At 35.9% G+C, this 22,532-nt stretch overlaps 1 protein-coding gene across 4 annotated transcripts in view; it reads right to left on the bottom strand.

Annotated features, from left to right (window-relative positions):
* The window catches only part of LOC128240280 (sterile alpha motif domain-containing protein 9-like), a 58,443-nt gene that overhangs the window by 12,914 nt on the left and 22,997 nt on the right, over positions 1-22,532 (bottom strand). For 2 of the 4 annotated variants that reach the window (XM_052956844.1, XM_052956846.1), the window contains exons 1-6: positions 16,199-16,836; positions 15,292-15,573; positions 14,786-14,990; positions 13,452-13,513; positions 7,819-12,125; positions 7,433-7,583 (exon numbers count right to left, since the gene is read on the bottom strand). In XM_052956844.1, the coding sequence (XP_052812804.1) occupies positions 7,433-7,583; positions 7,819-12,125; positions 13,452-13,513; positions 14,786-14,990; positions 15,292-15,573; positions 16,199-16,754 (5,563 nt within the window). In that variant the 5' untranslated portion in view covers positions 16,755-16,836. Of the gene's footprint in view, positions 1-7,432; positions 7,584-7,818; positions 12,126-13,451; positions 13,514-14,785; positions 14,991-15,291; positions 15,574-16,198; positions 16,837-22,532 lie in introns of those variants that run through there. The other 2 variants (XM_052956843.1, XM_052956847.1) reach the window with 2 other exon arrangements.

The following is a 22,532-nucleotide window of genomic DNA, read 5'->3' as shown; positions in this document are numbered from 1 at the left end:
TGCTCTTTCATAATCGGAAGGCTACGAAGACTAACACATTGCGACGTACATATCTTTTTTCATTCATTAGCTAATAAAATATATAAGATTTTACGATTTCCACCTCAACTAAATTATAAATCTTTTCAAAAATATCAGAATAAGATACTTAAGAGAACTGAAGTTTATTTAAGATATATCCTTTCGAAAACCGCTACCGTACATCGACGCGCTACCGTAACCGCCTAATGCAGACCAATTTTTCAAGGGTGCTGGTTACCGCTACTGTTTTACTGTAGGAATACTGTAGACGACTGAAACGTACCGAAATAGTAGGTACGTCCAGTTCCACAGCCGCAAAATGCACTTTTTCCACAATTTTGTGGTACGTTTTTATTAAAAAAATAAGAAGGATTGTGAATTTTAAAAACAGCATTAGTACGCTATGGTACTTTGTCTTAGAAACAGTTACTACACTACGGAATTTCTTTCAAATATAATAACCATGCAAAAATAAGCAACGGTATTTAACTGCTGGAATATAAGCTATAACTTTCTTATGAACCAAACCGGACATCTATAACCTGATCGCTATAAAGTTATCATGGAAACCATTGCAAATGTATCAACGGAACATCCATTACCTGTCACAGTTGCCATGTAAACCATTGCAATAGACAATAATCCAAAGGAAAGTGGGGAAAAGCATGCATCAAATTCCGCAAGTTATTTTTTAATTAAAAAAGAACATGGGTGTTGTAGACAGTCATGACCATCTCAACATTTACAGTGTACAAAAACAAAGCGCTCGTTTGTGGACGTAATTTGTGTGGTTTGCCGTAGACATCTCGCTTGTGATTCAGCATGTATAAAGCGTCAACCATCCGGCTACCCATAAACTGTTTGAGAGAATGGTAATACCTTTTTTACAGTATATTTATTAACATGCTGTAGAATGTTAAATCGTAACCATAATCACGTTTTATAACATATTGATCGTTGCATGTACCACCAAAATGAAACATGAACAACATCTTTTAAAATCAATTAGCTGTTTAATGTTTTATGTTTCTGTTTTTAGGTAGCAGAACAACTTATCGGCGGGAATAGCACACGTATAGAAATCCAAACTTGACCCCTTTGCAATGTGCAGTGCAGAGTCAGCTTGCACAAGTATAATTCTAATGTTTATAAAATAAAACTCCAAGAAATGTTATTCTATTTAAGCGAATGTTTTATTTCGTATCATGGCATTACCTCTAGGAAAGGCCTAATGGAGGTCAAGTCCAACAAAACTATGGCTCCAGAAACACCGAGGAACGGAAAACAACAATGCAAGTATGTAAAACATTTTCAATAATGTATGTTTTTTTTATGTTATTGCATTTTGAAACGACCCTTAAATCGAAACAATGAACGGCTTCTGAAGTTAATGAAAATGCATACATTAAATTATTTCTACTGTTTAATGGCACATCTTGAATTTAGTCTAGTACAAGAAAGCGCCGTTTAGATCAATCAGGTATCAAAATAAATTTTCAATATCGTATGTATTGATGAAATAATCATAACAAAATGTTGTTCAGGTGTCAACCTTTTGTTCCAGAAGTGACGAATAATGTTTGTTTTAATGTTTTTATAGAATCAAACATTTCATGCTTAGAATGAGGACATAATTTTCGTAAGTACACATATACAATGTAATTGTCGCTAACAGCGTGTCTTTATAACAAATATTCATCAATATGTGATTTCTTTTTACAGACCGATGATATTGCTTGCACCAGAAACTCCACTAGACTGTTGCCGTCTCGTAATCGCATGCTGTGATTATACTGGTGTTGTTTCCCGTGACATATCTTGCGATATTTTTAGCAATATAATAGTTATAGTCAAATACTTTGATTTATGTTTGGTCTATGTTTTTCCTTTATATAATTATGTACATGTGGTTTTTTTGTTGATATAGAAAATATTATTATCATTATTGATTATCGTCATTGTTTGTTTTTATCCCTGTGTTCCTATGATGTAAATAAATTAATGAAATTCAATCCATGATCTATACATTTTATAACCTTGATGTATGAATGAATTGTGAATCCGCATTTGGATTTTAGTCCTATAAGACCTATAAGTATACATTTATATGGGAAATGAATGAGCATGTGTTTAAAATATCATGATGGAGAATTGTTATCCTAATTCCTTTCTGAATTATTTGATAAAAAAACCCGTATTGTTTTGTAATCGCTCTATGCATGTGAAAATACTAAAAGAAACAAACGTATGTATAATATAATGAAAACTACAGGGACAAGCCCATTCGTTGAACAGTAAAAAATAGGCCCTATTTAGGGGTACACGTCAAGGACCCAAGCAAAAACAACGAACTAGAGACACAAACATATTTACACCACGTCTTAGATCATCTTTTTGTTTTATTACTGAATTTTACATGGAATGACATGTGCCTGCAAAACTGTGATAATGTGATGTATGCATTAAAATTAAGCACGGCTTAAATAGCGTATTTATACATACATGGTTTAGTTACACATGGCATTCCAGAGAGTGTTTATGTGGATTTCTTCAATTTACCCAGATTCAAGCACACACATGCATAAATTGATTGAAAAAAAAAACACATTTCGAAACGTTCCCTTACATCTTTTGAAGCATTGTACTTTTGAAATAGTTTTGAAAACCTTTTTCTACTACTGTAGTACAAAATTGCTGTCTTAGAAATATCTTATACAAGCCGTAGCGTATTTATGATGAAAACAACGGACACTAATATCGAGTTACTACAAAAGTTAAAACTGCCTTAGTGTATCTATGCACGCACACGTGGTATAATTTCAAGACTGATAATAACATTAAACGTCTGCGGCAGTTTTGAAACACATATACATGAAATGTTTGTACTAGAACTACCAGAGTGTATTAATGCATAATATTATCCTTTATGTACTTAACAAATTGTTAAAAGAAGCAATTCTACAAAACTCGCCTATAGTAGTTTTATAAACATTTAAAAGTAGCCAATACCGAAGATGAAAATTACCACAATCTCCACATCACAGGGTTACCATTGCGCTGTTTTGCATGTGCGTTGACCTTCTGATGATGGTCTTCAATTAAATTACTACAGCACACGTCTACTATTTCGGTTATTTCTACATTTGTTCAAAATTCATAATATCCGTAGTGTATTAATGAGAGTTTGTATTTTTCCTAAGTCAACCAGAGCGTAGAACTTATGCCGATATGTCATATTTATTTATAAGTGAATATGTTAATTGCCGTTACATAATTAAACCAATAAAATGCATTTAATTGTATTAATTAGTCTATAAAAGGGTTAAAGTAAAAGGAAAAATGTACATTTTCACTATAACATTACCTAATTAAGAATAATGTATATGTCACTAATTCGTGAATTGCAAACTTGATTAATAAGGCTGTTATATTTGTTATATTATATAATTTTATGTACTATATAGTATGTGCAATTAGTTTCTTTAATTGTGTTAGAAATTTGTACTGTTTCGAAATTGATAAACATTTTACCTAATTGTTAACGCATTTTAATCGGGAGATTTAAGTCTCTGCTTTTAGCAAAACATGTACAAGATAATAAAAATAAGCGGTATTCCCACGCTGTACGATAGCGGTAATCAGAAGCCGAAATTTGAGTACGGTTTACACTGCTGCGGTAGTTCGCCGGTGTATGATAGAGGTAATGGAGACGCCCGAATTTAGGGTCTGCATTAGGCGGATATGGTAGCGGAAATGATATTGTCATTTGTAAGTGGTTTTTTTTCGTTCAAAGCAAAACTCGGTGAAGAAGACTGATTTGCTCCGATTTCCGAAAAGTCTAAGGTATTAAACACCACTTAACCTAATTTAATAATCTTCCATACTACATTCGTGACAACTGCATCGAAATTTATAAATGATTTTATTTGCAAATATGGCAAATTGTTTTTTTTCGTCTTAAGTCTGTCTTAACTTACAAGGACGGTATGCATAAAACATGTCATTTTCTTACTTAATACACTCGTATTTTTTATCATTCAAGCACTCAATGCCTTAAATAATTATAATTATTGAACGTAATATTTAAAGATTTATAAAATTGTATATTTTATCTTTCTTATTTATTTCTTATGACATTTTATTTTCATAAAAGTGATGGAAACTCCCTCCCGCATGGCAATACCATTGATAAATGTATAGAATTTGGCACATGCACTTATAATTTCAATTCAAATAAAAAAATAAACACGATTCAGTTTTGAACAACGGATGGGGTACTTTGACCTTTTCGTACATCAGGCAAGAATTAGTTTTAATTGGACTAAACGTAGCTATGCAAGCTATCCAAATCCCACTGGAACCGTTTGTTGTAGAAGCTCATGTTGAACATCTTGGTGCATGCTTTTTCATATGAGGAAACACAAATTATATTCTGATGTTGATATTGATAAGGCACGGCACAATATTATAATCAATTACGTATTTAAAAATAAAAATGTCTATGTTCAGTAGGAAAGTAGTAATGTGTTATCAATGTTTACGTCCACCCAATGCCTACAACTCTGTGATAAGCACTCCGACCAAACGTGACATGAACAAATAACCAAAATTTTATCTATCATAGTAGGGACGGGACATTCCCGAGCAAGCATGATAATTAATGATTCTACGTGTATAATCTATTGAAAACTAGAAACGCGACAATACAGGAACGCTGAGCAATCCGGTAATTTTGCACATTTAATTGATGGGTTTCTTAATACAAGCATTGATATTCAGCTTGCCCCTACAAGCCCGACATAATGTCTACATGAACTAGTTTAAAACCAAGTTTAAGTACTGCAATTAAAAATATGGAACCAAATCTTTTTCCAATATATTGATCTAAATCAAATCACAATGAACGTTTTCACATAGGCCGCCTTCAGAAAATTATTAAAAACAGTCCAATTTGTTTAACAAAAACCTTAACATTGACCCACTGAGCCCCTATAACATGCTGCAAAGTTATTTTGAAGTTTTAGTATCTAGAACCTCGACCTCGTTATTTTGAAGTTTTAGTATCTAGAACCTCGACCTCGATCCAATCAACCATAAAAAAATCCCAAAGTCATTGCATTATATTCCTTCCAAACGAGTTCCCTCATTTTTCAACAGTTGTATCTAAAGTATTGAGCGGAAACAATTTTCATTGACCTCGACCCCATCAACGCCAAACAACAATCCAAAAATATGTCCTCGATTAAGGTTCATACAAAACAAGTTTAAACCAAATACGTCATAAAACGTCACATCTAACAAAGTTAATTGAATGAAAACAATTCATATACAGTGAAACTGCGTTCCCTCAAACAAGCGGTCGTTCGAGAACCGGCGTTCCCTCGAGGTCGGAGCTTGGTCCCGAACTTTTTTCCTTCTATTTTCATATAAAATATACCCACGCTGCCTCGAAACCTAATTATGTCGAGCAGTCGAGCAATATCCTCGGTCCCAAGTACACAAATCGTGCACAAAACCTTATGGCTCCCTCGAGGACATAATTTCACACTTTTTCCCGAACGCGTGTTCCAAAATAAACAAACAATTGCTAGGTGTTTAAAAATTTTGGTAAGTTGTAAAAATTGCAATGACAGTTGAAAGGCAATTTGATAAGGTGTGAAAAACCGTTTTTCACTGTTAACGCATGACCGATATTAGTTGATATGGGCATTTGAGATGATAATTATGAGAAGTTAACGCTTTAGATGTGGTCAGAAGGTTCTTTAAATTCACTGCCGATGCTGACCGTGATCTTCAGACGCTCTGTACGCTGTCACGTCACATTACGATTGAACAGTTTCGCGAAACCGACAAGATGCGCCAATCAACAATCCTTGATTTTGCGTAACTTAAATCTGACTAATGCCACAATATGTACTGTCATTCAAATGTTGCTTGTTACGAAAATGTGCTTTTTTGTTAAAATAAACATTTCTATTTATTCATTTATTGTTTTTTTTTTCTTTTGCGTTTTACATTTAGTTTACGTCAACCTTTGAACATATTAGCGATTTCCACAACGCAACACATAATCGGTGTCTTAGTAAACAGTCTGTTTGACGACTTGAAACTTAAAATACACTGTTTAGGAACTGCGATCTTGACCTTCATTATACTGACCACAAATGTTCAATGTATATTATAATCCTTTTTACCGAAACAACTGGAAGAATCAAACAATATAATCAGTTTACCGAACTGGGGATTTACCGAAAGTACCGGTTACCGATATCGACCTATAAAGACAGTATACCAATAGACATTGTACCCAAGTTTGGTATAACTAATGCTCAAGCTCTAGAGATCGGCTAGTGTGAATATAGTAAATGTTTGACAATTCAAGGCCCATTGTTTTGGAGTGAATAATGCGACCTGGCTGTTTGCGATCTTTCTGTTGATCGAATACAGTCGAGATGTTATGCCATTAAACATACCTTTGCAATCGCACGCAAGCGCCATACAGATAGCAACAATATTCGATGTGTTATTGCTTCAACCTCAATTGTGTGCACAGCTAAAATCAGCTTTACGTAAAAGGCCCAGCCACAAACTCTTCAGACATATAATGTTGGTTTCATTCAAAAGATATTCCGGATTACTTAAATGTAAATTAATGACCAAAAGAAGCGTAAATATTAAGTTATTGCAGTTTGCATACTTGTTTTAAAATGCAACTTAACATGGGTGTAAAATTTGAGATCATGCCAGGAAGTTGACTCCATATGTTATTGGTGGTATATGATAGATGATGATAGCCTCAATTGTTCAGCACTAACGACACGACATCTCTGCTCTTTTTCACGTAGGTCTAAAATTGCACATTAACATGCTACACTTTGACATATGCCTGCTTTCACTTCAGTCATTTAACTTTATACTCACCAATAAAACTTTCAAATTATGTTTGTCCACCTCCGGATTGGTAAAATTTACTCATCACGTAATTTTGTCAATGGTTCATTTACCGTTTTGAGCACCCATATTCTTTATGTACATCTTTGCTTTTTTGGATGAATAGTATTTTTAAAGACATTGTGCTTCAGTCTTACTTAGATAGTTGTGTTTTTCCTGTGACTGGCCGGTCATATTTAATTCGGTAGGTTTATAATTATATATGGTTGAATATCTAAGCAGTTCATCAGGATAAAGGATACTTCACCATTTCTACTTTGGTAAGATACGAGATACATACAACTCTATGGTTTAAGGCCTTATTTCGAGGCTTACAACACTGTTGCAAGACGATTCATCAATCAGTAATACTCTACAAATTTCCGTATTCGTAATTAAATAACATGTCTTAGTTACTGCGTATGCGTCTCAGTTCTTACGTCTTCAACAATAGTTTTAATTGTCTGCCTTTTTAACTTACCTTTCAAAATCACTTCAAAAGCAGCTGGTCCACGCCATGTAAATCCCAAAACGAACGAAACACGACGATTACGCAAATGCTTGCAACTTTCATAAGTTTGAATATTAAACTGAAAAATGGGCTTCATCAGTTTTCCTTCGTCAGAAACAATCTAAAAATAAAGAATACAAAATAATAAAATGTAATCATTTCGTGATTATGAACTCAATGTTTAGATTTTGATTGTTTTGGTGATGATAAATGAAATGTAGTTTCCATTGTTTCAATAAGGCAACATTAAATCTTTCAAGAGATCATAGTTACTCTTGTGAAACAGTTCTCATTTGTATAAGAGATTTATATTTGTCTCGTTAAAAATTATGGCCACGTGGGTATGCGGAGTTTACCTTGTACTTAATACTGTGCCCATTTCCGTCCACAACACCTTCTAGTCGAACGTATGGCCTTACTCCCAAATTTTGATTCCATATATCATCTTCTTTGACCTCTCTCCTTTGATATCCGTCTTTGTTTTGTTGCTCTCTCCATACGTCCCGAATCATGTCTTGATCCACAATATCACAACCGGGATTTCCTTCCGCCAAAGCAAAAAACGTTGTTGGTTTAACACGCACTTGATCATTTCGCTTTGATGCAAATCTTTCATCATATTCGTTTTGCCACTCTTCTAACAGTTTCGGTAATCTATCAGTTCTGCATATGTCTGAAGAATATTTGTCTGATCTAAGTTGTAATGGCCAATGAAGTAATGTAAAATACATGTAGGCTTCTATATAAATTGTGCGAACTTTTAGTTTTCTTTTTTTCTTGTCTCTTTGGATTTGAAGAAGTTTCTCACTTCGCTGTATCAGAAGAGGGTATCTCTGTTCTAACTCACTCTTCTGTTCGTCCTCTATTTCTTTCATCAACGAAATTTTGATGATGTGATAGGCCAGATACACCATCAGGTCCTTTTCGTTTAAATCGTGTTTGTGTTCTAACCGTTCTACTTTACGTTCAAGTCCAGCTAGGTCATTCAAATATGCTTTCTTCAGTGACCTAAATGTTTCACCAACAACAAAACATTCGTCTTCTTTTCCATATATGCTCTCATATTGATATCGTAATGTATTTGCTTTTCCTTCTGTGTATTTTCGACTTGCTTCATCTTTACATGGTCTTTTTTTCATGAATAACTCATATTCGATTCGAACCAAAGTATTCGTAATATGAAAATATTGTTCACTCCACTTTCGAAAGGTATATATTTCTTTTCCTAGGTAATCGAATTTCTCGGTGTCAACTCCGTTTAAAAAACGAACAAAAAGTGTCCTATCGCCTACTTCTTCATCCACATCCATTACTTTGTCTAAGAACGAAAGAGCTGTGTTCAGTTCCATAAGATAGGATGTCATATCGTTAATTTGGTCCAATTCCTGAGCTCGGCGAAAGTATCGGATTGCTTGTTGAGCAAGTTGAAAAATATCTTTGCTCGTTCCAGCAAACTTATAATCAGGTGTTTTTCTGAGGATGAGGTCCATTTGAGATCGATATATCTGACCGTAGGTATCATAGAATATAGGGACCTTGTCATTTACTGCTATTGCCTGTTGGATTGCATCTAAAGCTGAAGGATATTGCCGATAAAATATACCCAGCCGTGCCCTATGTTGTTCAATAAAAGGATATCTTGAGACTACAAAACATTTTTTCATCCATTTATCTGCTCTTGTATATGGATCTGTTGGCATGTCACCTGGAAGCTGGTTCGTAAGTGCACGAACTAAATTTGAAAATTCCCTTCTGCCTTCTGCCTTTTCATCAGTTTTGATATTTTGTCGAATCACAAACAAATCACAAATCACATCTTTGAATATACTGACTGCTCTTTCCTTTTCAGATGCTTCTGTAGTTTTTCTTTCCATGAAATTGAGCAAGTCTTCAACAACATCCTCCAGCGTCAAAGAGTATTTTCCCTTGAGGTATTCCAAAATGTCTTCAACAATCAATGGTGATATGATAGTCACTGCGCTGAGGCCTTTAGTTTCTTTGTACTTCAACATGAGTTCAAGAGATTCTGTTGTCTTTGTATTCCAAGTCTGTCGATAAGAAACAGCACCTTTGTGTCGTAAATTAAAAGCTAATCCCGCTGGATGTTTTGAATTGAGAAGCTCATCTACACTAAAACTTCCTGAAGTGGAAACAACACATCCCATCAAATCATCAAACACACTTGTTGGTATCGCAGCCTTGCCATCAAACATGCTGATCAATGACAAATGCTGTAACACTTTTTCCTCTTTGGTTTCTAATCCGCTAACAATATCGTGCACTGTTCTTTTGATGTATTGTTTGTCGAAATTTTCCTTCATAACGTTAAAAGCAATTAACGACTGTAGATCTTTTACGTCCTTAGAACGATCTTCAAATCTTGACTTTTCCTCCTTACTTAAGAAATGCTTTAAAACTAAACGGCTTTTTGAATATTGCATATCAACCTGAGAAACGACAATCAGTATACAAAACAGTTGTCCCGACTTGGAACCCTGCTTGTAAGATACGAGATCCAATTCACCCTTAAGTACTTGAATTTCTTCTTCAGTCGTATTGTCTACCAAAACAAGAACAGGTTTTATCAGATCTTTGTCATCTTCCCCCAACTGTCTTAACCGAGCTATCTGTTTTACCGTTTTGTCTTTAGTTACATTTTGAACAATACATGCTTTTAGCGCCTTTGTTGCATCAGCCTTGAACTGACTGAACTTCCATAGGAGTTGTTTCCCGACTGTTGTTCCACCGGCTCCACGCTGATGAAAAATTTCAACAATTTCAAACAAGCGCTTGATTGCCCCATTTCTAATATGCTGTTCAATACGCTCAGTGTAATCTGCAACGTAGTCTCTTCTACAAACTTGACCGTCAAAAAAGAAATTCCACCAACAAACTTCATTACCTTCATAGAAGCTTTTTTCAACTTCTGCCTTTTTTTTGCGTCTGTCATCGTCGTTCATTTCCTCGAATTCAGCAACGCATTCATGGCCACTTATTATATCGATATCGTCTATTTGTGCAATTGTCTTGTCTTTTTCTGTCAGCAGTGTCACTGTTCCATCTCCGTTCGGTAGCTTGTACATTATGTCTGGGTTATTGACAAACACTGCTTTCAAAGCTAAAGCCAATCTTTTCCAGGAAAAACCATAAAAGAATATCCCGTCTACGTCTACATCGGTATACTGTGGCACTTCTTTTAATAGGGATTCAACATTTTCCTTCCTATCCGAAATAATAATTGTTTTATCAGTGTACTTGTTACAGAACTCAAGTGCTGTCATAAAAAGAGGATTACTTTTATGCAGATCTTGAAATATAAAAAAGATGAACAAAGTGCGTTCTGCAAAAGACATGACAGCGCGTTCAACGACCGTACTGAATCCTCTTGGGTCAAACCTTTTCCTCACGACAACCGTTTCATCACACGAATGGCCGCAGTTAATCCATGCCCTTTTTGTTATATCTGGATCAATCATTTGACTTTTATCAACATCTAGCACATCAAATATCAATTTTCCCTTTTCAATCAATGGACGAAGGCTAGTAGAATCATCAAAGTTAAACACAACACAAGCCGACAAAAATACCGATTCCATTGAGGTCAAATCCGACAGCAGCTCTTCTGAATTGTTGGCGTTAGAATATTGTCCACATATGACGTGCGGAAACAAATGTGGAGTTACATACTTGTTGCCTGCTGTCAGTACTTGTGTGAGCTGTGACAAACGGTTTGTCTCTGTCTTTTTCAAATGAATCTTTTCTTCATCAAGCATACGTCTTCTATCAAATATATTGCTAATGCTCTCATCTCCCTTTTCAATGATCGTCTGGTCTATGGCTTCAATAGAGCCTAAAGGTGTTCGTAAAAAACATTTTTGTTTCGTATTGCCCCAGGGAGGGAACTGGATCTGAACTAATTTCTCCTCCAAAAAGGTCGAAACTGGCTCCACATCAAACTCGATGACCGTTTTATTGCCGTCTACATCGACATTTTGTAGAGGACCCAGGCAACGCGTTATTCTATTTGCATTAACGCCAAAACATCTTTTGATACAGTTGTTGAATGTTGAAAGCAAATTTATGTTGTCAAACAACACGGTTGATAGTCCAATAACTTTTCCTTTTTCATTGTCCAGTGGCTTGATTCCGAAATGAAACGTTCCATTTTGTCTACCATTAATGCAGGCGCAAATAAACTTTATTGCCATGCTCAAGAAATATAAAGGACGCAAGTCTCGCAGCTGGCTGGGATACAGAAAGTAATGGGCAGGATCAGTGAGATCCGTTGAGACACTACTGACTATGGACGACGCACTGTATCCATTAGATGCCACAGTTTTAAAAGAACGAAGCGCTGTAGTTTTTTCACTGACACTAACATTGCTTTGTACCTGCAAAGTCTGATGTATTTCGATCAACGTTTCTTCAACACCAATTGTCAACCCGTATCCATCTCCACTAAGGGCACCTTTAAAAAACTCTCTTACGCTATCAGGCTTTAACTTTGAAAATATTAGAGATGATATTAGTTCTTCAGTTATGCTCTTTGTAATAATTTCTATCATTTTTGCCATTTTCGGGCTATCAGATAATTGCTTCAGTTTTTGTCCAACATAAAGAGCAAAGTCTTCGCTTGGCAAATTTATTACCGGCAACACGTCACCTATGAAAAAGAATGTTGATTATAAATGAGTTAACATGAGTGAACAAAAAGTGAAAAAAATACTAAAGTTAAAAATGTACATAGATAATTTCCAGTATAACTAGTCACTCAGTATGACTAGCAATACCCTACCAGTTGCATTACCATGGTGATAATATTGTGTTGCATTCAATGTGCATAATTTCCTTTTTGGTCCCTAACAAAATGTACAAAAATGTTCAAAGAGTTTGATTGCTTTTTTTTTTTGAGAATCTATTCTTTCGGATTGATAGAAGGAAATTAAAACAATTTCTGATGTCACAGTCACTTACAAAATATAAAGTGAGGTGCGTATTCCCGCAATAAGCTTTATCCACATACATGTACAAAGTTTGGTAGGTGTAGCTTTTGCAAATTCTTTGTAATACCAAGATTGTGTTAAAAAGTAATACTGTCACTATTTATGTTGCTAAAGCAATCACAACATAAATTTGTCTTACAAAGTAACGTGAACAATCTCCTAATAATCCCTTTAAGGACAAGACCCACTGACCTATCTTTTATCATATTTGAATTACACAATGTATTCAAGGATACAGTACTAATTTTCTTGAATTTAGCTTTTATTCTTTATACTCGATATTAAGACAAGTCTAAAAATCGTATTTTAGTCGCAATTCCAATCAAAATTCTGCACGACAAAAACAAAACCAGAATCAACGCAATGAGACAGACTGGGTTTTCAATGATTGACTCAAGAACTTCAGCCTTGGTTTCAGTTTCAACTGCTGTTTTTGTTGTTTTTCTCTTTTTAGTGACAGTGACATTGACATCGACCCTAGATGTCCCATAAAAGGTTTTCATAAACTCTTCTTCCTATCCAACTTTGGTCACAATATCTCAAACCCTAACTAAATACCATTTTTCTATTTACACTAGCAGTGACCTTGTTCTTGACCATAGGGTCCTCAAACGCAATAAGATGAAAAGTGTCCATCAACTCTTCCTACATACAAAGTTTGGTCACAATATGTCAACCGTAACTAATGACATTTAGTTTCAACCGTTTTTCGATTTATATTTACAGTGGCCCTATGAGTCCGAAACGCATTCACATGAAAGGTCTCCATAGACTCAACCTGTACTAGGGAGTTTAGTATTAAAATGTCAACCGTTACCAAAGATATTCAATTTCAACCGGCAATCTCATGAAATGTTTCTTTTAATATTTCGTTTCATAGGGGTTTGATGTCTCCCGCCCGCGAACGAAAGATGTCAACTTTTCCATAACTAGAAAGCATTCGAAGTCCACGATAAAGTCAGTGTTCGTTTAAAAACAAAACTTACTGCCTAATTTCTCGGAGTTGTCGTAATTGTCGATATTGTCTTTCCATTTTAAGCCCTGAAAACTGAAAAATATTTTCAAGAGTTGAAACATGAACTAAATACACATTATGATCTTAAACATTCCACCTTCATCCAAAATTTACCATACAAATGCTTCGGTGGAACGCAAACAGGTTCAAATTGTGCAATCAGGAAACATTAAAAATAATGTAATCTAAATTCAATCGGTGATCTTCATCTAGCTCATACCAACCCTAAAGATATTCCAGTTGCTATATTCAAACTTAAATCATACTTATCTCAAAGAAGTATATCATTACGCAAATAACAGATAAAAAAGGTGAACTTAGCATTATACTGGTAAAAGAGACTTAAGAAGTTTTGTGAGATTTGACCCAGTTGTTGGTTGTTCTAATATATTATACCTCGCATAAATGTGTCCCTTTTTTGTATATATAAACTCGATTGATCCGTATATCACTGTATAGTCCAGTTTAATGACGTCAGCGGTCCATATTTTATTTTTGGCCGGTCCAGACCTCGCCGAAAATGTAATATGGACCGCTGACGTCATACAATTGGTAAGTGCGGCTTGCTATTTTCACAAAGGCGAAAATATGTCGCAAGTAAACATTATTAGCTTTGTTCAATAAAACACATATAAATCGCTTTAAAAATATTGAATGGTAATGAAAAAGTTCGGTATAATATAAGAAATATAACACCACTTCGGGCCATATGGCATTATAAGGACTGGTCAGTCAGCCCCCGAAGGTGAATGGACCTCGGCTAACGCTGGCCGGTCCTTATAATGTCATATGACCCTCAGTGGTGTGTTATATTTCTTAAATACATGACACAGTAACACTTTTCTGCTTTATACAGAAAAAGGTAATTAAAAGATGAAAAATACTATGGTATTTTTATATTTTGAAACCACCGGTAGCAGAAAAAGCATCCTCGCTTAAAACATGACTTTCCAAGGCGGTACCTGACAATCCTTGATAAACACACCTAGTTTTTTATATTTAGTATGTATGCACTGTGTTGTTTGTTGAGTTTTGTGCTGTTGTTCCATATATCTTGTTGGTGATTGTATTCTGTCTTTGGCGTTAACTGTGCCATTAAACGGGTTTTAAGTTTAAACTTTTAGCTACTGGGCTCCTTTCTGTAGTTTTTCATATAAATATTTTCATCTACACGTTTCTCTAACATAATTAAAAGACTTGTTATCACTTTAACAACGACACAATGTCTTTATATTACTTCATTATTTCTCATATGTCAGTCAGTTTAAAACTTAGATTAAACATAGTATTTAATATGTAACTTACCTGCTGTGGCTGTCTTCAAATATAACGTCACTAAATTCTTCCAGAACACATGTTTGAACCCTTTCAAACATTGTCCGACATCGTCTTTTTGTTTCCACATATTCATGCAAGTCTTCACATCTTACTCTGTCAGTGATGCACTTTTCCAATGAATGTTTCAAAATATTCCGAATTGCTTTCTTTTCAACATCCCAAAGAAGTTTACCTGAAAAAAGTGACTTTAAAGGTGCAAACTGTTAGTCTTAAAAACAAATATTGAAAATTTTAAAACGTGTATAAAATTATACTATAGATGCTTATAACAGAAGTCATTGTCTTTACGAAAACATACCTCTTGGAAGAGTGACAAAAGGCTGTTTTAAACATCGAAAACATGATGATCATCAAATATTTGTGTGCTCTTTCTATTGCGTGTCTTGTTTTTTTGTGCTATTAAAACAAATTCTTGGAAACTGGTATTAAGATAACGTCTGACATCCAGAGCACCAACTAGTTGCAAATCTTACCTAAATTGGTTTGCTCCCTGCAGATCACATCACTTAAATTGCTGTTCATGTCACGAATACAGGTACAGAACATTAAAACCCGTTCATGGTCTTCTCCTAGCATATGTAGAACAAGAAGTGATGCTTGATCTTCAGTGTTAAGTGCACTAATAACCTTAGTATGTAATTCCTCCGGTATAAGTTCTTTCGTTAACAATGTTGCTGATAAAACATCTACTTCAATGTATCGACCTATAATCTCAGCATAAACTGATAAGTTATACCTCAGTTTTGTCTCTTCAGCTAAAATGAAGTTATAACGCATGATTTAATAAGTTTTATTTCATGGCAAATATAATGTGTCGGGCTTTCAATAAAAGTAAACTTGCATTACCTTTTTATACAACCGACAGATGTTTATCATTTGAAAATTTGCGTCACGAAAATGCGGAAAATGGGAAATTTTATAGTTAAAAGAACAAGCTTTTCAGTCTCCTACGAATGAAGAAATTTTTTAATATTAGTTTATTTCCCCTTTCAAAACATCCAAAACGGCTGAAATATCAATCCTTGGGCTGTAAATATCTACTGCAATAAATCATGGAAAATAATATTTCATACTGATCTCGGAATGCGATGAAAATGATTTCTGAATAAAATTATCCCCAAAACTTTACATCACATAATTTATTAGGATGTTGAATGAAGCAGTACAGGTATAAGACTGATAAAACTTTTTACTTTTGATTGGGATTTTTTCTGAAGAAAAATATTATATATTTTGCTTTGGGAATGTGTCCGACGATCGGACCCGTGGGTACCTTAGAAAAGGGCCTGAAGTGTCATGCAAAATGTTGTATAATGAAGCATTCGGGTTAATAAATGAATGTAGTTTAAATTCATAGAGATAATTGGCAACTGCACCTACCATTTTCAGAATCAGATGCTTTTAGAAGTTTATCCATAAAGGCTTCTTTCCGTAACAGTAAAATCCTGTCGTAGGTCACTTTTGATATCAATTCGTTTTCTTCTAGCCTCTTGATTGAGCTTTCAACGGTTTCAATGGTGTCTTCGTCAAATCCTCTGCAAAGAGATCTGATAGCACCTTTTGCTTCGTCGAAAATATCATTGTTGTGTAATTGATATTTCGGAATATGCGACAAATCATTCCGAATAACCCTCAATTTGTCGATATCCGCTTCTTCTTGAACGCTAAGGCTGACTAGGTTCCGCAAGATGTAAGTGAGAAGTGTAACATCAAAACTTTCTACTGTTGGATGTTTTTCTGTAAGCAAATTGTGCTGTTTCTGCTTTAATATTTTCTTTTTGAAATGTTTTTTTATTGTGCTCGCTTGTGTCGAAAGTAGATTCTTTAGGCTTGGTGATTTCTTTTTCAGTAGCTCTCTAAGAACATCGCTTGTAATGTCAACATTCAGCTGGTGAGCTTTGGAATACTGTAGCGACCCATCTCTGTCTGACAGCATTTTATTGGTAGTTTCTGTCTCAGCTAATCACCTGTTGTATTCCTACAAAGAAGATACATTGCTCTTATTGAATGAGTTTTGATACTTTGGACTACTGATGAAACGATTATCGAGTACTATCGATAAATCGTTGCTGAAAATCTTATGTTGGCGACATTCGATAGTTGTTGTCCAAAATCGATGTCGCTAATATTACTTCCGGTTACAACGTGTTTATTTGATAGAAATCACATGAAAAACGTAAGAGGAGTTGCGAAGAAACCAATTTTAAATTTTAAAATAAGCAAAGGGCAATAACTCTTTTAAAAGTGGTCAAATCAGGAAAGCCCGACAATATGTGCTGCTTCACTTTATGATCATCAATCTGTGAAAGTTTGGTAGAAATCGCATGAAAAACGTAAGAGGAGTTGCGAAGAAACCAATTTTAAATGTAAAATAAGCAAAGGGCAATAACTCTTTCAAAAGTGGTCAAATCAGGAAAGCCCGACAATATGCGCTGCTTCACTTTATGATCATCAATCTGTGAAAGTTTGGTAGAAATCGCATGAGAAATGTAAGAGAAAATGCAAAGAAATGAATGTGGGACGGACGGACGCACACACGCACGCACACACGCAGGCACGCACGCACGCACGCTCGGAATCGCGCCTACCATTACTATATCCCCTCGCCTTTTCAAGGCGGGAGATAAAAAACACAATAGCAGCCAGCTGAATTAATCCTCTGGAACAATAATCCTATTTGACCCACTTTTTATAACAAAAACTGCCACAACAATAAAAGCCTTGTTTTAAATTATCTTAAAGCCTAAAAGCAATCAAGTTATTTTTCTTAAAGTTGACAAATTCTGCCATTATTGAACCTTTTCTTAAAATAACCTTGATACATTTTGCCATTTTTTTCTAAAATATATCACATCAAAACAGCAACATGTGCCAGAATAATGACTGAATTGATTTATCAGTGCAAAGGATGAGTAACTATGTCAGTACACTCTTTCTAACACAACTAGATGGTTTGGAAACTGTTGGCTTGGAACATGATGGACTGTTATTGCACAGAGGAGTGATCTCCTCTAAGATCTTTTTGAATGAAGGTGCCTGATTTCAATTCTCTCTGGCATTTCACCACTGCAGACAGGGCAACATCTGGATTGTCAACATATTCCAACACAAACACAGTCCCTGGATGGCTACTTGTGATCCTGCAAGACAATTAACACAAATATATATATAATAATGTAAAAAAATTGTTAGTTTACATTTTTTAAATATTTGCACAGCCATTTCATAACTGTAAACAAAAGCATTTCGGATAATATCTATCATCTATTTCCTTAAATGATCAAAAATCATTATATATTCGATTTAATCGCATGAACCATGAATATGATTTTGTATTATCCAAACTTAAGATTATGAAGGTGTATTTACCAAAAATGGTGGTACTTGGTCAGTCCTGGTATTGGCTTCAACATGTTCTTTAAGAAGTCCATCAAATTGGCTGGGTCACCGACTTGGCGGGGTCTTCTATTAGCTGCGGGATATTGTACAAGGTACCCACCATGGGATGTCTATTTGACAGTGTCCGCCACTTTTTTCATTGTACATATCTCTGCATTAGACAATCACCATTTGACCATTTCAGTTATCTTAAGTTAAAAACAATTTGAACAGAAACAATATATATCAATATCATTTATGTGTAAATTCTGAAATGTGCCGGTTGGGACTGAACTTTGCTGCCTTCTGTGTCCGAAACGTCAACATTGTCAACATTTCCAAAAAATTTTAGCCAGATCAGCGTCAAAATAACTAATCTCTATTAGTACTTACTGTATATTGTTGGCTGCACATGAATTTTTTAATTTATTTAAGCGATACACTGCATGACTAAACATAAAAATATGTCTGGACATCAGTGTTGACATTTTACATAAGTGTTTAAAGTACATAGCGACACCGATTGTATCATGTCAAACACAAAATCCAGGTCCATGAAATCTTTGATTTTGTATCCTGAATAGCATAATGTCACTATATTTTCAGAGTCAATGTACTGGTGTAAGTATTTAACTTGACTGTGTCCAAACACTAGAGCCATGGTTACTCCAAACACAAAGACAACATATATAAAAACACAAGTTAACACAGTAGAACACAATTAAATATATACGTTTTTTTAACACAAAATTTAATTTGCTAGCAGATACCAATATAAGGAACAATTAGCTATCTTTTATTTCCGAAATTAAACTTACCTTCTTGAAAATACACATTTTTGTATCTGGTCAATACTACCAATAAGTTTTTTTAATATGTAATGTCAAAGAAATCAATTTATTCCATCTTTTTTAGCACTTTTAGGATGATTTTTCTGCGTTTTCCCTACTTATATATCTATATTGGCTGCGCTGCTGCGTTTTATACCCTAAAAACGCAGCCTGCATATTGCAGGCTGCGTAAATCGCTGCGTTTTATACCGACCCACATTTTACATTGTCCGCCATTTTGACTTCCGGTTCAAATTTATTTTGCACTTTTAGCAATGTAAATCTGTCGGTGATCGATATTATGATTATTCCCCTGATGGTTTGAATATACAAATATAAAAACATGTACATACCTTCGTTTTATTACATAAATTCTGCCAAATTCTCACGTTTAAAGTCAAAAACTCCCGTAAGCTTTTTGACCTCAATGTTTCTAAAAATTGAGGTCATAAGCAATCTGAAACAAAGGGAGATTACAGCAACGAAACGCAAGTAAATGGGAATTAATTTGTAAAAACCTTAATGAAAAAGGTCAAATACAACTGTTTGTAATATATAAACCACCTGACAGTTCAGCAAGAGACAGAAAACGCTTAAATAATGTTTGTTTTGTGGTATCTGGTATCCAGCTAGTAGATTAGTCCAAGGGAGATAACCGGGAACCAGGACCTGGAAGAAGGGAGACGAATCCGAGGCATGAGGCCAGGAGCATGCTTGCTATAGTTGAAGGTAAAAAGCCACTTTATTAGACAAATATACGGGTTATGCAGATACCTTAAGGAGAGGTAATTGTCCCAAATAACCTATACTAATTGGTATATTAAAGTAAGCTTAAAGTCACCACAATGGTGGCAGCGTTGTTTGAAAAGGACCCGTTTCAATTTTCGTCCGCTCCGAGAGTTGTGACTCAGCTGTTCTGGCTGGGTTCACATTTCTATTTTAGCTTGCTTTTAAATTAGATGCAATGCAAAAAGCTCTAGTTCAGTACTGCCTGCAGTATTGCTTTATTGAATTGCTGTACCAATATGATTGCAATTTGGCTAATTGTGGCATTTTTCTGAGTTTTAATAGCCGGAAAAAGTAAATTTGTTTTTCAAATTGGCCGCCATTTTGTTTCATCATTCTTATTTGTTACCTTTGATAGTGGCTGGGACTTCCTCTATTTGTTTACCAAATGAGTGAAAATACTCATTAAAAACAATTGTTAAACAAATTGGCATGATTTTAACGTCTCCGGCATATTTTACTCTGAAATATGTCCATGGTTGCAGCGACCATGGTGTTACTGCTACTGTGACTCGGTTCCGTAATAATCGGCAACAAACAATTCCGAGTACTCTTCCATAATCCCTAATTTGGGATGGGGAGGGGAATTAGGGTGTGGTAAGTTCACTTATGCTGGGTGTAGAACGAATATTTGTGTGCTCTCAGCTAGTGCCTTTCAGGCAAAGGAGCTGATTATTACGTTTTGAAAGCCAAACTGTACTCTAATTGTGAGGAACGCTTTGGTAACACTGAGCTGACAGAAACTGGGTTATGACCTATGGAAACCTTTTAGGGACTTGACTGAAAAGTTTATGAATGCCGGCAATACAACTGGTACAAAGGTATCAGCAAGTTCACACTACTGTGTATTGTTCTAGTACAGACAGGAGTGTACATGTATTTGCCATGGGTCTTGCTGCAGGTAGAGCAGCGGGTGCCGTTCAGGTAACCATGCCCATCCTGATGTGGGAGAGGTTGGACTCGGGTATGTTAAATTGTAATTAATGTTATAAATGCCTCATAGACCTTAGAGACAGATTTTGAGTGGTAACCAAAGTTGGGTACTACCTGAATTGGTTTGAGCTCAGTCGGGGGGTCTCTCCTGATGGTAGCTGCAGGCCAAGTTAAATGCCTAGTGAATGACCAGTCGGTTATTTAAAATAGTCGGATGGGGTTGACACATTTCCTGGAACCACAGGGGGCAACGTGTGAGAGGGCCTGATCAGCCCTTAGTGAATATGGTACAAAAGTACCATGCTGGCCGAGATCATGGACGGAGCACTTTCTTGGTTACTCTTAAATAGAGAATGCAATGGTTGCCATGACAGGCTAGCTGAGTTGCCATGTGGACAATGTGTGCTGTTAGTGCCAGACATAGCGGTCTGCAACTGATTGACGGGTCAGGACTGTTTGGGAGGTCTTCGGGACCCGGTAACAGCTGTCTACGAGGGCAAATGCTTGACTGCACTGTCTCCGTTACACTTAAATAGATAGTGCAAATGTCGCCACGGTGGGGTAGCTATGCTACCTGGTGGGTGTTGGTATTGCGCATAGGTTCAGGGAAGGTGGGGACCTTCTTGGCTAGTGTGGACCACATGGTGCGGATAGGAGCCCGGTGTATACAGTGTAACTGACAATGGTCAGGACTGATCGGAGGTCTTCGGGACCTGGGTGCGGCCGTCCACTGAAATGCATGTAGAAATGTGGCCAATCCCTGAATAACAGTGTGAACCAGGGTTCTCCAGGTGTCACGGTTTTGTTAAGTGAACGGTTGGTTCTAGGCATGTCACTGTAAAACGGGTAAATAGAGTCCATGAATTCCTGTAGACATGAAATGCAGGGTTGGTTGACAAATCAGTTATCCATAGCCATAGGTGGGTTATGCTCAAAAGATGAATTCTGAAGCTCAATAGAAACCAAACCAGAATACTGTATTCTGGTAGGGTAATATCAGCTTTAAGGTAGCAATGTCCTAAACCTTAAAGCAGTTCCAAGTTACATGTACACCTTTGTGTAGTAATGTAAGTTGTCCTACCAGCCGACTGTATTGCTGTATGGCAATACAGTCACAGCATTGCTGCAATGGAAGATGGCTAACCATCTTCTTTCTATGAGCCCAAAAAGGTCTCTCATTTTGTGAGACGTTCTGTCTCGCACATTGGGAGAGAGTTGGGGTGCTACCCTCACTGCCGGTAGTCATTAAAAGTCACTGTCATTGGACGGGACAACCCTTGTGTTAACCAATAGGGTAGGTGTGTGGGCCCCTTAAATGCCAAGACTGAGGCATGGAAAGTAATGATGCTGGCTGTCTCTTGTTGGAGACAGACTCTCCATATTTCCGTCGTGGGCTTGTCACAGGGCACGGGAGGTCCATTCCCGGCTTCTGTATGGTCACTACGCAAAATATTGGTGAGGTCCTGTGACTAGCCTTGAGGGATGTCCTCCAGATCTACAATCGAAACATTCAACGGCTGTTTCTTGAAAACAGTTGTGAAATGGGATCTGGAGTGGTGGTAGCAGCATAGTCTATGGGAAAGATTTTCTAATATTTGTAGATTTTGGCCATATACACCATATTTCCTTGTATTAACATTATGTAGATTATACCTAAATTAAGCTATCAAACTCAGTGAGACGTTCTGTCACACTCTGGAGTAGGAGTATATTTATAAGTTTTTATATATCGCACGGATAGAGACGTACTGTCTCTTGAAGTATAAATACCAATTAGTGTGTATTCA

This window comes from Mya arenaria, chromosome 7, assembly GCF_026914265.1.
Source record: "Mya arenaria isolate MELC-2E11 chromosome 7, ASM2691426v1".
NCBI classification, from domain to species: Eukaryota; Metazoa; Mollusca; class Bivalvia; order Myida; family Myidae; genus Mya; species Mya arenaria.
Note: the sequence above shows the minus strand (reverse complement) of the source record. Positions and strands in the feature narration are given on the sequence as shown.